This window comes from Aotus nancymaae, unplaced genomic scaffold, assembly GCF_030222135.1.
Source record: "Aotus nancymaae isolate 86718 unplaced genomic scaffold, 86718_ANA_hifiasm-v0.15.2.pri h1tg000059l, whole genome shotgun sequence".
In the NCBI taxonomy this organism is placed as follows: Eukaryota; Metazoa; Chordata; class Mammalia; order Primates; family Aotidae; genus Aotus; species Aotus nancymaae.
The window spans coordinates 55,775,636-55,789,672 of record NW_026988473.1 but is presented as its reverse complement, the minus strand read 5'-3'; the positions used below and the strand labels follow the sequence as shown (position 1 = coordinate 55,789,672).

At 48.2% G+C, this 14,037-nt stretch overlaps 2 protein-coding genes across 11 annotated transcripts in view; one reads left to right on the top strand and one right to left on the bottom strand.

The window, feature by feature from the left end:
- The window catches only part of NUP98 (nucleoporin 98 and 96 precursor), a 114,711-nt gene extending 111,818 nt beyond the window's left edge, over positions 1-2,893 (bottom strand). For all 3 annotated transcript variants that reach the window (XM_064365245.1, XM_064365246.1, XM_012456849.3), the window contains exon 1: positions 2,735-2,893. The gene's annotated coding sequence lies outside the window, so the exon portion shown is untranslated. The remainder of the gene's footprint in view (positions 1-2,734) is intronic.
- A 192-nt stretch (positions 2,894-3,085) lies between these two features.
- Positions 3,086-14,037, top strand: part of PGAP2 (post-GPI attachment to proteins 2) — a 28,623-nt gene continuing 17,671 nt past the window's right edge. For 2 of the 8 annotated variants that reach the window (XM_064365244.1, XM_064365241.1), the window contains exons 1-2: positions 3,258-3,336; positions 12,186-12,541. In XM_064365244.1, the coding sequence (XP_064221314.1) occupies positions 12,315-12,541 (227 nt within the window). In that variant the 5' untranslated portion in view covers positions 3,258-3,336; positions 12,186-12,314. The other 6 variants (XM_012456842.3, XM_012456839.3, XM_012456841.3 and 3 more) reach the window with 6 other exon arrangements.

Here is a 14,037-nt window from a genome sequence, read left to right as displayed (position 1 = left end):
TCTCTTTATTGCAAATTAAACATTAGGACCATCATCCTTTACTTTCTAGGTTAACTACCACCACATAAATCACATTACAAAAAAAAAATGGCTAATTTTTTCAAAGCTGTAAATTTGGTTCCCTAAAAATTCTACTTGCTCTTATTTATCTAAGATGTAGTAGACATAAAGTCAGGTACCGGCTGGTCGCAGTAGCTCATGCCTGTAATCCCAACACTTTGGGAGGCTGAGGTGGGTGGATGGCTTGAGCCCAGGAGTTCAAGACTAGCCTGGGCAACATAGCAAAACCCTGTCTCTACCCAAAAAAAAAAAAAAAAAAAAAAATTAGCTGTGGATGGCGGTGCACACATGTGGTCCCAGCTACTTTGGAGGCTGAGGTGGGAGGACTGCTTGAGCCCAGCAGGTCAAGGCTGCTGTGAACTGAAAGACTGTACCACTGCACTCCAGCCTGGATGATAGAATGAGAACCTATCTCATTAAATAAATAAAGTCAGGTACCAAAGTATCACATAACATATAAACAGAGGACTATCACATAACATATAAACAGATCTCTCTATTGTCTTCTGTTAGGTATAACTCCTCCATATTTGTCTATTCATTCAAGTAAACACACTTATTGAGGGCCTACTATGTGGCAGGCAATTGGACTACAAAGACAAAAACATTTTACCAGACTAAAAAAAAAAAAAAACAGCTAAAATACAAATGATAGGTGCTATAAATAGAATTATCAAATAGATGTCATGGAAGCTTGCAGAGGAGAGAATGCCAAGAAAAGCTTCCCAGAAGATGCTTGAACTGAGAAAATGTCACAGAAAACATACCCTGTTCACGCTTTACTAAATGTTTAGACTACAGTTCTCCCCTGAACTACTGGTTTTGAGTTTATGCTTTGTCATCTAAACAAGAGCAAATGATGTGAACAGACGAAAGTGTCAACTAATTCAATTTCATCAAATCTGAGAAGTCAAAAACAATCATTTTACCCAAGTATTTCCCAGTACCTTTTTTTTTTGAGACGGAGTCTCGCTCTGTCGCCCAGGCTAGAGTGCAGTAGCGCGATCTTGGTTGGGTCCCTGCAACCTCCGCCTCCTAGGTTCAAGCGATTCTCCTGCCTCAGTCTCCCGAGTAGCTAGGATTACAGGCATGCACCACCACACTGGGCTAATTTTTGTATTTTTAGTAGAGACGGGGTTTCACCATGTTGGTCAGGCTGGTCTGGAACTCCTGACCTCGTGATCCGACCACCTCGGCCTCCCAACGTGATGGGATTACAGGCATGAGCCACTGCACCCGGCCTTCCCAGTACCTTTATCCTGTCCAATCTCTAGTTTTGGTTTTTAAATACCCTAACTTCCTCCACCAGGTAAACATTCTGTAACCCAGTTAACTAACCAGAGCTTCTTCCTGAATTTCTAAGACTGTCAGAGGGAATGATCACTGCTCTCTTCCTTTCTGCCCTTCCTTTCTCCGTCCCTCCCTTCCTCTCTCTTTCTTTCTTTCTGATAGCTTCTTCCTCCAAAATGGAGTTTTGTTTTCTCACCTTATTCTACTATAATACTTCACTATGAATTCTGTACCTGAACGGAGCCATGAGTTCCAAGATACAACTACTACAAACGGACTTCTGCTTAGCATTCTAAGTCCTGTCAGTATTCCTGTCAGTATTTTCTGCTTTCTATTCCAGTACTGTTATAAATCGCTGACTGCGAGTCCTCAGCAGCTGACACAAGTCAAAAAAATTCAGATTTAGAAAGGCCAACAATGGCTTGTAGTTTTATCGATTTATTTCCAATACATAGCATCACTGACATTCTTTAACCATCCTCTAAGTTTAGTTGTCGAGGTCTAGGTTAGGATACTACTAACGAAGCTTCCACCTTCCGTAAACAGAGCTGGTAGCAACTAAATGGAAAACGTTATGAAGATTCCATCTACGTCCAGCTACCTAACATTCATCCGCACCGACTTTCTAAAGGTAATTCTTAATAATGGGAGACTGAAACATCCAAGTAGGAAAATTTTTAGACTGTCAGAGATCTGGCATTGGCTAATCCTGCCTGTTATTCCGGACCTCGGTTTCCCCATCGACAGAACCGCGATGTAAGGTAGGAGGATTGACTTAAACAATTTTTAAGTTCTTTATGGCTATAGTAATCCAGAAACTCCATTTTTCTCCTCATCTGGGTTTACACGGAACATGTGGAAAAACAGAAAAGAACCTTTTGCTCCTCCGAACCGACTCCTATTCTTAGATATTAGCTTAAAAATCTAACAAACTTCAGACTCACCCTAATCCTCGAGGTGCCCATTTCCCTTAAGGAGAAACCAAAGCAAATAAAGCCCATCCCCACATGACGGTCAAGGAAGTGCGGGGCTGCCCATATTCAGAGTCTTAAGGCGCCGACTCCGTAAAGTCCAGCCCACCGAGGGGTCCTAACACCGCCGAACGAATGAATGAGTACAACCAGACAGACGCCCACTCGCGTGGGCTGCAACTGGAGACCCCCAGGCCTAGATCCCACCGATGTCTATTCCCTCCCAGGGCCTCCAGAGCCGGGCCCCCGAGACGCAGGGTCCTGGGCCCCGCCCCTCTCTCAGGCCAGAAGGTGTGCGCCGCGGCGCGAGACTTCGGCGCGGAGAGGCCCTGGGACGCCCCGCACGTCCGCCCGCCCGGAAAGGAGGAGGAGCCTGCCGGTTTCGGCCGCGGCATCTCGGGCTCCCGACTTACCGCGGTTCTGTGAGGGAGGGGAAATGTCAGGAATCCGGGCCCAGGCCCGTCCGCCACCCGCCGCTCACGGAGCAGCGCGCGGCCCCCACGAAACCGTCGCCGCCACCGCCACCGCTACCGACCACCGCTTCCGGCGCAGCGCGCAGAGAGCCCGACTGCGTCACACGCCTCCCGGCGTCAGAGGCTCGCTGCAGGCGCTCCGCCCTCACCGTCCGCGCATTGGTGGACGTGGCCGCCACTCTGGGTCGGCCCTGTTATTCATTGGGCAACGCGTCTTTTGAAACCGAACGTGAGGGCGGTCTTCGGGGGTGGAAGGGGCGAGAGGGAAGGGGAGGAGCACAAGGAGTTAGGGGAGGTACAGGGGAGGAGAGGTAAGAGGGCCGCGGGGTCCCGCCCCCTTGCCGCCGCGGTTGACGGGAGTGAGTCGTGACGTCACACAGGGCCTCTCTAAGTGGGCTTGTGAGTGGCTAGATTGGGAAGCACCGGCGGGATGTGGGGAAGAGTGGTGACGCAACATAGAGACTCCGCCCCCTGCCTTGGAGCGCTGAGACTCGGGCTGCGGGAGCTCGGGCCAATGAGAGGGACGGCCCCAGAATGGCATGGTAACTATTCGACCCTTTCCTTGCCCCGGTCCGCGGGCGCTGCTGGGAAGGCTTTCTCGTCTCTCTGCCCGCACTTCCTGGCCAGACCACGTGCAGAGTTTGAGGACCCTCCCGGGAGATCTGTCTGTCCAAAGAGTTTGCCTGAGGCTGCTTCAGGGGCCTAGATCCTGACCCTATTCTTTCCTCACCCATGCTTGCCCCAGCACATTCTTTCCTTCCCCGAATTTCTAGAACAGACATTAGGAGCATTAGAGATGCCCAAAGGGAATGCTCCACCAAAGGGCCTAGTACAAATGAGGATTGTTGGAACGTCTTTCCCAGCGCAAGGGAGAACCCCCTACTTCTTTTTTTTTTTTTTCCTTTTGAGATGAAGTCTCGCTTTGTCGCCCAGGCTGGAGTGCAGTGGTGCCATCTAGGCTCACTGGAACCTGTGCCTCCCGGGTTCCGGCAATTCTCCAGCCTCAGCCTCACGAATAGTTGGGATTACAGGCACCCGCCAGGCCCAGTTAATTTTTGTTTTTTTAGTAGAGACTGGATTTCACCATGTTGGTCAGGCTGGTCTTGAAGTCTTGACCTCAAGTGATCCACCTGCCTCGGTCTCCCAAAGTGCTGGGATTATAGGCGTGAGCCACCTCGCCCGGTGAACTATTCTTTTTTTTGAGATGGGACCCAGCTAATTTTTGTATTTTTAGTAGATACGGGGTTTCACCATATTGGTCAGGCTGGTCTCAAACTCCTGATTTCAGGTGATCGTCCTCCCACTTCCCCGCCTCGGCCTCCCACAGTGCTGGGATTTCAGGCATGAGCTACCGCACCTAGCCGAACTCACGTATTCCTAAAGAATGGGTCTTCTCTGTACCTCTGCCGAGCTTTCCCAGCGAGTTGAACTAATGCTTGGGCAGGCCTCTGTTACAGCCTTGTCACGTTGTATCCTATTATTTACTCTCTGGTTTTTCTGTGCCTTGGGTTCTTGGAGTCTTCCTGGGGCCTAGCCCAGAGCAGAAGCCTAATATTACAAGAGTGAAAGGTAGGTGGGTATTTCCTAGAAACTAGACCTCTTTAGTGACAGAGCCTCATAGCAGGAGCTGTGCTCAGAAAACAAAGTGTATACTGGCTAGGCTGGTGGCTCACACCTGTAATCCCAGCACTTTGAGAGGCCGAGGAGGGCAAATCACCTGAGGCCAGGAGTTCGAGACCAGCCCGGCCAACAGGGTGAAATTTCATCTCTACTAAAAATAAAAAATTAGCCAGGCATGATGGTGGGCACATATAATCCCAGCTACTCGGGTACTGAGGCACAAGAATCACTTGAACCCAGGAGGTGGAGGTTGCAGTGAGCAGAGATCCTGCCACTGGACTCCAGAGCAATCTCAAACAACAACAACCTCCATCACCATCTCTGTGGAACATCAATGCAAAATCGAAATGGGCTTTACCCAACATGTAAATGAGTTTAAATCCCTCTGGGTTTAAGGAGATGGCAAGGGATTCGAGATAACTGATTTATTTGTTTAAAAAATGGGAGTTTGGGAGTGGTGGCTCATGCCTGTAATCCCAGCACTTGGTAGTCCAAGGTCGGAGGATCGCATGAACCCAGGAGTTTGAGACCTTGGGCAACATAGTGAGTCCCCACCTATACAAAAAATTAGCTAAGGCCAAATGCAGTGGCACACGCCTGTAGTCCTAGCTACTTGGGAGGCTGAGGTAGGAGGATCCTTTGAGCCCAAGAGATTAAACCTGCAGTGAGCTGTGACTATAGCCATTCCACTCCCCCCTGGGCAATAGAGGGAGACCCAGTCGGGGGAAAAAAAGGGGGGCGTTGTAAAGATGGAATAAGATAGTGGGTGTAAGAAACATGGTACATCGTAGGCGCTCAGTAGATACTTGAAGGAAGAAAAAAATCAATATATGGTTGGCCAAATAGAAAAGTTACTTTGAACATCTGACTGCAGCCACCTTCCCCCAACTCCTCCATTCAAAACACCCCTCCTTTACAACCACTCTCCCTTGCCTTTGCTGGACTTTAGAAAATCATTAACTCACCCTGGATAGTTACAGTAGCTTCATCACTGCCCTCCAGAACCTTTGATTTCTTACCCTTTAATCTTCAAATCCAATTATTTTTAAGACTCACCTGTACTGACTGACTTATTTTGGTGTCCCTAAGGCAAGGTACACAGTAGGTGCACATTAGATATTTGGTGCATGAATAAGTGAATTATTTTCTTCAGTTGGAGAATAGTAGAAGTGTTGGACTTTGAATCAGCCACCTGGTTTAAATCTGGATGCGGATTTAATCTAATTCAATTGTATTAATTTAATTTAATTAAGAAATATAGGCACATTTCTGGCCAGGTGCAGTGGCCCACACCTATCCCAGCATTTTGGGAGATTGAGGCGGTTGGCTCACCTGAGGTCAGGAGTTCTAAACCAGCCTGACCAACGTGGTGAAACACTGTCTCTACTAAAAATACAAAAAATTAGCCAGGTGTGGTGGCGCATGCCTGTAATCCCAGCTATTTGGGAGGCTGAAGCAGGAGAATCTCTTGAACCTAGGAGACGGAGGTTGCAGTGAGCTGAGATCGCACCATTGCACTCCAGCCTAGGTAACAAGAGTGAAACTCTGTCTCAAAAAAAAAAAAAAAAAGAAAAGGCAAATTTCCTAACCCCTCTGAACCTCAGTTTTCTTTTGTGTTAAATGGAGATAACAACCGTATTTGCCTCACAGGGTTGTAGTGAGAATTAAATGAGAGAATACATGTAAACCACTTAGCATAGAACCAGGCACACATAAGGCCTCAATAAATGATATTGTTTGCATTATTTAAAAATGTTGCCAGGGGCCAGGCGCGGTGGCTTACACCTGTAATCCCAGCACTTTGGGAGGCCGAGGCAGGTGGATCACAAGGTCAGGAGTTTGAGGCCAGCCTGGCCAATATGGTGAAACCCCATCTCTACTAAAAATACAAAAATTAGCTGGGTGTGGTGGCAGGTGCCTGTAGTTCTAGCTACTTGGGAGGCTGAGGCAGGAGGATCCCTTGAACCTGGGAGGTGGAGGTTGCGGTGAGCCGAGATCATGCTACTGCACTCCAGCCTGGGCAACAGAGCAAGACTCTATCTCAAAAAAAAAAAAAATGTTGACAGGTACGGTGGCTGAGCCCTGTAATCCCAGCATTTTGGGAGGCTGAGATGGGCAGATCACCAGAGATCAGGAGTTCAAGACCAGCTTGGCCAACATGGCAAAACCTATCTCTATGAAAAATACAAAAATTAGCCAGGTATAGTGGCACGCGCCTGTAATCCCAGCTACTAGGGAGGCTGAGGCAGGAGACTCACTTGAACCCAGGAGGCGGAGGTTGCAGTAAGCCGAGATTGCGCCACGGCACTCCAGCCTCACCCTGGGTGACAGAGGGAGACTCTGTCTCAAAATAAATAAATAAAAATAAAAATGTTGCTGGACGCGGCTGTAGTCTCAGCTACTCGGAAGGCTGAGGTGGGAGGATTGCTTGAGCCCAGGAGTTCTGGGCTGTACTGCGATATGCTGATCTGGTGTCCTCACTAAGTTCGGCATCAATATGGTGACGTCCCAGGAGTGGGGGACCACCAGGTTGCCTAAGGAGGGGTGAACTGGCCCAGGTCGGAAACGGAGCAGGTCAAAACTCCCATGCTGATCAGTAGTGGGATCACCTACTAGTGTTAGTGGCCTGTGAATAGCCACTGCACTCCAGCCTGCGCAACATAGCAAGACCCTGTCTCTTAAAAAAATAAAAAATAAAAAATGTTGAGTTCCCATTTTCCCATTCTGAATATTCTAAGACATGGATTCTGACACTGAAAGAGGACTCAAAAATGTCTTTTTTTTCTTTCATTTCTTTTCTTTTTGCTATAAAATGGTTCTGAAAGAAATGTCTTGAATGAGTGAACAAGTGAGTACATTCAGTCCAAAGTACAAGTAGGTGTGCAGGAAAATAGTGCATACTTGTGGAAAGACTGGAGGAATATGTACTGAATGAGGAATGCTCTAGGGAAGAATTTCCTGTAACTTTGGTGATTTCTTTTTTTTCTTTTTTTTTGAGATGGAGTCTCGTTCCGTTGCCCAGGCTGGAGCGCAGTGTCATGATCTCAGCTCATTGCCACCTCTACCTACCAGGTTCAGGCAATTCTCCTGCCTCAACCTCCTGAGTAGCTGAGACTAGAGGTGCATGCCACCACACCCAGCTAATTTTTTGTATTTTTAGTAGAGATGGGGTTTCATTGTGTTGGCCAGGCTGGTCTCAAACTCCTGAGCTCAGGTGATCCACCTGCCTTGGCCTCCCAAAGTGTTGGGATTACATTTGTGAGCCACCGCGCCTGGCGACTTTTGTGATTTCTAAAGATGTATTGTTGGGTACTTTGGTAGGCAAGCGGCCCATGGCTCATCATTCCCGGGATTCCTGGCTGGGGAACGACATCTTTGTGAAGCCCCGAGTTCCTTCCCACCCACTCCTACTCTGTCTAAATTCTGATGACACTCCTTTGGGTTATCATCATCTTCCTTCTTCCATTCTAAAGTCAAGGAGATCAGTGCATGCTTACAAACCCTTTTGGAGCCAAGCTTTGTCCTGGACATCATGAGCCCAGAGATGTCCACAGCTCAACACTATCCTGGCCAAGAAAGACAGAGCTAAGGAAAGTCCAGCTTTGTCCTAGGAGCCCCAGTCTTGTACACATGACCTGAGAACTCACTGTATGCAGCTGTGAAGGATTGGTGCTTAGCGGGGAGACAGACCTGTAAGGACTGCAGAATCATGGAAGGATGAGACTTCCTTCCAGAGGAGCAGCAGAGTCGGAGTCAGAGCTAAGTTCAAGTTGCAGATCTGCTACTTTTTATATCTTGCCTAAGTTATTTAACTTTTCTGTGCCCTAATTCCTTGTATATGACATGGGCACAATACTTTGTATTTTGTTTTGTTTTGTTTTTTTGAGATGGAGTCTCACTCTGTCACCCAGGCTAGAGTGCAGTGGTGCAGTCTTGGCTCACTGCAATCTCTGCCTCTTGAGTTCAAGCAATTCTCCTTCCTCAGCCTCCCAAGTAGCTGGGATTACAGGTTTCTGCCACCATGCCTGGCTAATTTTTGTGTTTTTAGTAGAGACGGGTTTTCACCATGTTGGCCGGGCTGGTCTTGAACTCCTGACATTAATTAAGTGATCTGTCTGCCTCAGCCTCCTAAAGTGCTAGGATTACAGATGTGAGCCACCACTTCCAGCCAATACTTTGTATTTCGTAAAGTGGTTGTGAAGATCAAAAAGATAATGGAATTTGCAAAGGACTGGGCACAGGATTGGCCCATAGTAAGCACTCAGTAAATGTTGATTCCTTTATTTTCCTATGACTTGGTAAGGAATAGTGAGGTTTGTAAATCCATTTAATTGGATTTTTAGAATTCCTGTGAGAATACCTTTGGCTTTTAATGAGAGCATTTAGTCTAATGCATTTAATGAATTTACTGGTATATTCAGATTTTTTTTTTTTTTTTTTTTTTTTTTTGAGATGGAGTCTCGCTCTGTCGCCCAGGCTAGAGTGCAGTGGCGTAATCTCGACTCACTGCAGCCTCCGCCTCCTGGGTTCAAGCAATTCTCATGCCTCAGCCTTCCTAGTAGCTGGGACTACAGACGTGTGCCACCACACCTGGCTAACTTTTGCATATTTAGTAGAAACAAGGTTTTATCATGTTGGCCAGGCTGGTCTCAAACGCCAGACCTCAGGTGATCCGCCCACCTCAGCCTCCCGAAGTTCTGGGATTACAGGCGTGAGCCACCTCACCCGGCTCATTTTTCCTACTATACCAGTTTGAAAGTTAAATTCTCTTTTTCTATTAGTATTATTTTAATGATCTCCCTAGCAATTACCATGTGCATTCTTTTTATTCTTTTTTTGAGACAGAGTCTTGCTCTATTGCCCAGACTGGAGTGTAGTGGTGCCATCTCAGCTCACTGCAACCTCCATCTCCTGGGTTCAAGCGATTCGCCTGCCTCAGCCTCCCTAGCAGCTCAGACTACAGGCACCCACCACCACGCCCAGCTAATTTTTGTATTTTTTAGTCGAGACGAGGTTTCACCATGTTGACCAGGCTGATCTCGAACTCCTGACCTTGTGATCTGCCCACTTTGACCTCCCAAAGTGCTGGGATTACAGGATAAGCCACTGTGCCCAGCCAGCCACATGCATTCTTAACTTACCAAAGTATCATGCTAATAAATACCTTTACAGGAAGAATAGTTTTCTGAGATGGAGATAGGAAGAGCGAACATTCCAGGCTAGATGAATGGAGAAACAAGCAGATGAACAGGGGAAGATTTAATTGCTATTTGAGTCAGAGTGGTGCTAGAGCAAGATGAGTGAGCTGGGGGTGGGTGGTTTAAAACCATCCAGGAAGGATGTCTTGGTCATGAAAAAGATCTTTGAGAAGAATAAGAATAACTCCTCCTCAACCCAGGAAAAGCAGTGATTTTCCTAAAGCTTCCCAGGAGGCAGTGGCAGAGTTTGGTCTGAAGCTGGATGTCTTTAGCAGTCTATGTCCCTGCCTCTATACCTACCCTAGCCATGCTCACTCTGTCCCCTTTCTAGGAATTCCTCAATCTCTGCTTACCTGTCTAAATACTGCCCATTCTTCAAAACCTAGTTCCATTAAATCAGTCCAACACATATTTTCTTTTTATTTTTGTATTTTGTATTTTTATTTTATTATTACTATTTTTGAGACGGTGTCTTGCTCTGTCGCCCAGCTGGAGTACAGTGGTGCAATCTCGGCTCACTGCAACCTCTACTGCCTGGGTTCAAGCAATTCCTCTCTCTCAGCCTCCCGAATAGCTGGGACTACAGAATTAAAGAATTAGTCTAAATAATTAGAGCATCTCAAGATTTGGGCATTGGGGGTGGTCTAGAGGCAGGGAGGGGGACCCAGCCTTAGGGAATGGTACTTAAGGCCAACAGAACAGACAGGGTGTTAAGATAGGAAACAATGGCCAGGAGCAGACACCCCTGGTTTGGGGCTAGACAAAGAGGATGACATGAAGCCCCAAAGCAGAAAACCTGAATCTAGTTGCCAAAATTAGAGAGAAGTGGTTCTTTTTGCAAAGTTTTACCGATCCATTTGCCCTGGATCTTAAAGAGCAGGATAGGGGAGAATTCAAAATCAAGAAAAATAGTGTTTTTTTTTGAGACAGAGTTTCGCTCTTGTTACCCAGGCTGGAGTGCAATGGCACGATCTCGGCTCACCGCCACCTCTGCCTCTTGGGTTCAGGCAATTCTCCTGCCTCAGCCTCCTGAGTAGCTGGGATTACAGGCACACACCACGATGCTCAGCTAATTTTTTGTATTTTTAGTAGAGGCGGGGTTTCACCATGTTGACCAGGATGGTCTCGATCTCTTGACCTCGTGATCCACCCGCCTCGGCCTCCCAAAGTGCTGGGATTACAGGCATGAGCTACCGCGCCTGGTGAAAAATCGTTTTTAGAATAAGACACACACTGAGTACACACTCTCTCCAGACTTCAGAGCCCCTTAGAGTGCAACTGAGGTATCTCTGGGTCCTCCATCATTACTTCGCCTGAGGCCTGTCACAGAGAGGGCCTAGGCTGGGTGAATGAACAAAAGTGAATGCATGAAAAAGAGCTCTGGCAAATTAATCAACAAATACCAAGTGGCATTAACAGCATATAGTGGATTATGGGAATTATTTCAGGAATGAGACTTGACTCGTGGTTCTGACATTTGTTATCTGTGTAAGTAGGTAACTTGGTTTCCTTGTTTTCCATTGGTAAAATTAGGATATTAATAGTATCTACTGGTGGATGCGGTGGCTCATGCCTGTAATCCCAGCACTTTGGGAGGCTGAGGTGGGTGGATCACCGAATTCAAGATTAGCCTGACCAATATGGTTAAACCCTGTTTGTACTACAAATACAAAAATTATCTGGGCATGGTGGCATGCACCAGTAGTCCCAGCTATTCAGGAGACTGAGACAGGAAAATTGCTTGAACCCGGGAGGCCGAGGTTGCAGTGAGCCGAGATCACAGCACTGCACTCCAGCCTGGGTGACAGAGCAAGACTCCGTCTCAATAAATAAATAAATAAATAAATAAATAAATAAATAAATAAATAAAAGTACCTTGCAGGGTTTTTATGAGGATGAAATAAATGAGATAACATGAAAAGTAACAGTGCCTGGGACATACTGGGTGCTAAGAATATGTTATTGCTGTGAGGATTAAAGTGGGAAAGTGTGATGGTAGCTATGGCTAGCTTAGAGGCTCTCCACCTGCTGCAGGTGCTCTGACAACCCCACAGTGTGCCTGCAGAAGGGATTCTTGGTCCCTTCACCCTCCTTCCCTGTTGGGGTAGGATTGTCTTTGCAAAGGGAACCAGGGGTCCCCTCTAGTTGTTTTATGGGTCAGTCAGGGTCAGGGTACGGAGGGAACTCTGGCAGCTGGTTTTTGGAGATCGATCCTCTCATTGTGGGGAGACCCAAGGCTGGTGGCTGGAGATCCTCTTTCTTCCTTATGTGGAACAGACAGGGCGCCCTCTCCTGATCAAAGGCGGGAACAGCACTAGGTCAGAGTTTTTGGGATGGGCCTCATCGGGTCTCACTGCCTGCGAAGGTGCCTTTCCCGTTGCTGAAATGTTCCCAACTGTCCTGGCAAGCAAAGTCTAGGGGAAGGGCGCCAAGGCTGGGAGGAAACTGGCTTAATGTTTTAGAAGGGCGAAGCTGGATAATTCGGTTAGAATGGAGGTGCAGGGCGGGAGAAACGGGCGGATGAGAAAGAGAAATCGGGCCCCTATTGAATTAATTTTGTGTTCTTTCAACAGGTGATGGAACGCAGCTGAGAGGTAAGGCGACAAGGTGGCCTATCCAACATGCTAAACCCAGGTGTCCAGAGCCTTTCCTGCTGCCCTCACGCAGCCGAAATTATTGGGGGCAGACTCAGGCTGTAGAGCATGGCTGGAGGACACGTCAGATTTAGGGGGAGAGCCGGGGGTCGGGGGTCTCCAGAAGCGGGGGAGGAGCCAGCGGAGGATCTGGGCTGTTTCCTCTCTAAGTTCCGCCCCGAGAGCGCCGGCCCCGCCCCCGCCGTTCGCGCTCCGACCAGCCCGCGGAGGCAGCCCTCGACCCCGGCCCTCCCGGGACCCCGGGTTCCGCCGGCAATCTCGCCACCACCGCCTCGGTGAGTATGGGCGTGGGTGTGCTGGGCCGCCGGGTAGCCCCACTCGGGGGAGCTTGGCCGCGCGGTCCGGCCTCTGCAGGGCTGGGCCCCATGCTCTGGGAGTCCTGGTGCCTGCCCTCCTATTTTACACGCTGTTTCCCGGGAACTGCTGCTGTTTGGACTTGGCTGAGCTTGCCCCCTTCTCCCTCGCCAGCCTGGGGCCGGGTGTACAGGGGTTTATCTCTTTCTTTATTCCGCAGAGACTCCTGATCAGGAGTCCTAGGTGGGGAAGATGGGACCCCGGGAGTGGGAACCCCATCGACTAGTTTTGAATGGCAGCTCTGCCATTTATTAGCCTTGGCTTTGAGTAAGTGTTTTGAACCTCCCCGAGCCTCAGTTTCCTCATCTGTAAAATGGAAATATACAGGGTGTAGCACCTACTTCATAGAATTACGGTGAGGATTGAAAGGGACAATGTATATCAAGTACACGGCAGGGGGCCTAGTATTCTGTAGGCACTCAGTAAATGTGGGTTCAGACTCAAGGCTGAGAAGATCTCTAGGGACTTTGGAGCTTAGGTAGCTCCAAAGAAAGCAATTTTCAGCTAAGTACTACCTGTGAGGAAGGTAGAGCTGTCTGCAGGCTGAACAACTGCCCTTCAGCTCCACCCTGAGGTGTGGAGTAGAATGACCAAGTTGAAAAGACCTTAGAAGTAATCTGAACATGTGATTCTCATGTTGCAGAACTGTGGAAACAAATCCTGAGTGGTTAAATGGCTTGCCCAAGGTCACACAGCTAAATGGGAGGCCAGGCATACTTCCAAGCATTGGAACAGACTGTCCTTTGAACCTCCTCATCAACCCCTGATTTGGGCAGTGCCTCTTCATTCCCTGAAGATCTAGTCTTCAGTTTGGGAATCCTAGTGGTTCCTGAGGGATCTAGAGCTGCAGCCTTCAGGATGGGATGTTGGGAGGGGACACTAGTGCTACTGCAACTGCAAAGTCTGGGTTTGGGCTGAGTGAGGAAGATGTTCCCCATCTAGAGACTTAAGAGTCCATTTAGGGATGATCCAGGGAAGGTGTTTTTTTTTTTTTTTTTTTTTTTTTTTTTCTGGGAGGGTCACCAGCTCCCTGGGGAGATCCTTGATATCCCAAAAAGGGAGAGAGGAACTTGAGCAATTGCAGTAGGCTGCCTGATCAGGCCTGGCAGCTGGAAGGAAATGGGTGAGAATGTAGAGGCGTAGCCACCTGGCGTGTTCTGGAATGCCAGGATGCCAACCTAACTGAGAAAAGGGCTCTTTTTGAGGGTGGGACTAAAGGGGAGAGTCCTGTGGGAGGGGCCAGGAAGAGCTGGGACTTGATTTGACAAGGCCTTTGAGCCCAGAAGGGCATGTTCTTTATGTGTCTGGAGCTAGCCCTAGCTTAGCAACAATAAGCCAACGTTCCAGGATGGCTTTCCCTCTGGCTCAGCATAGGGCTTTGAGGAAGAGCCTTTCTTTCACTGAGTGTCTTGATTTC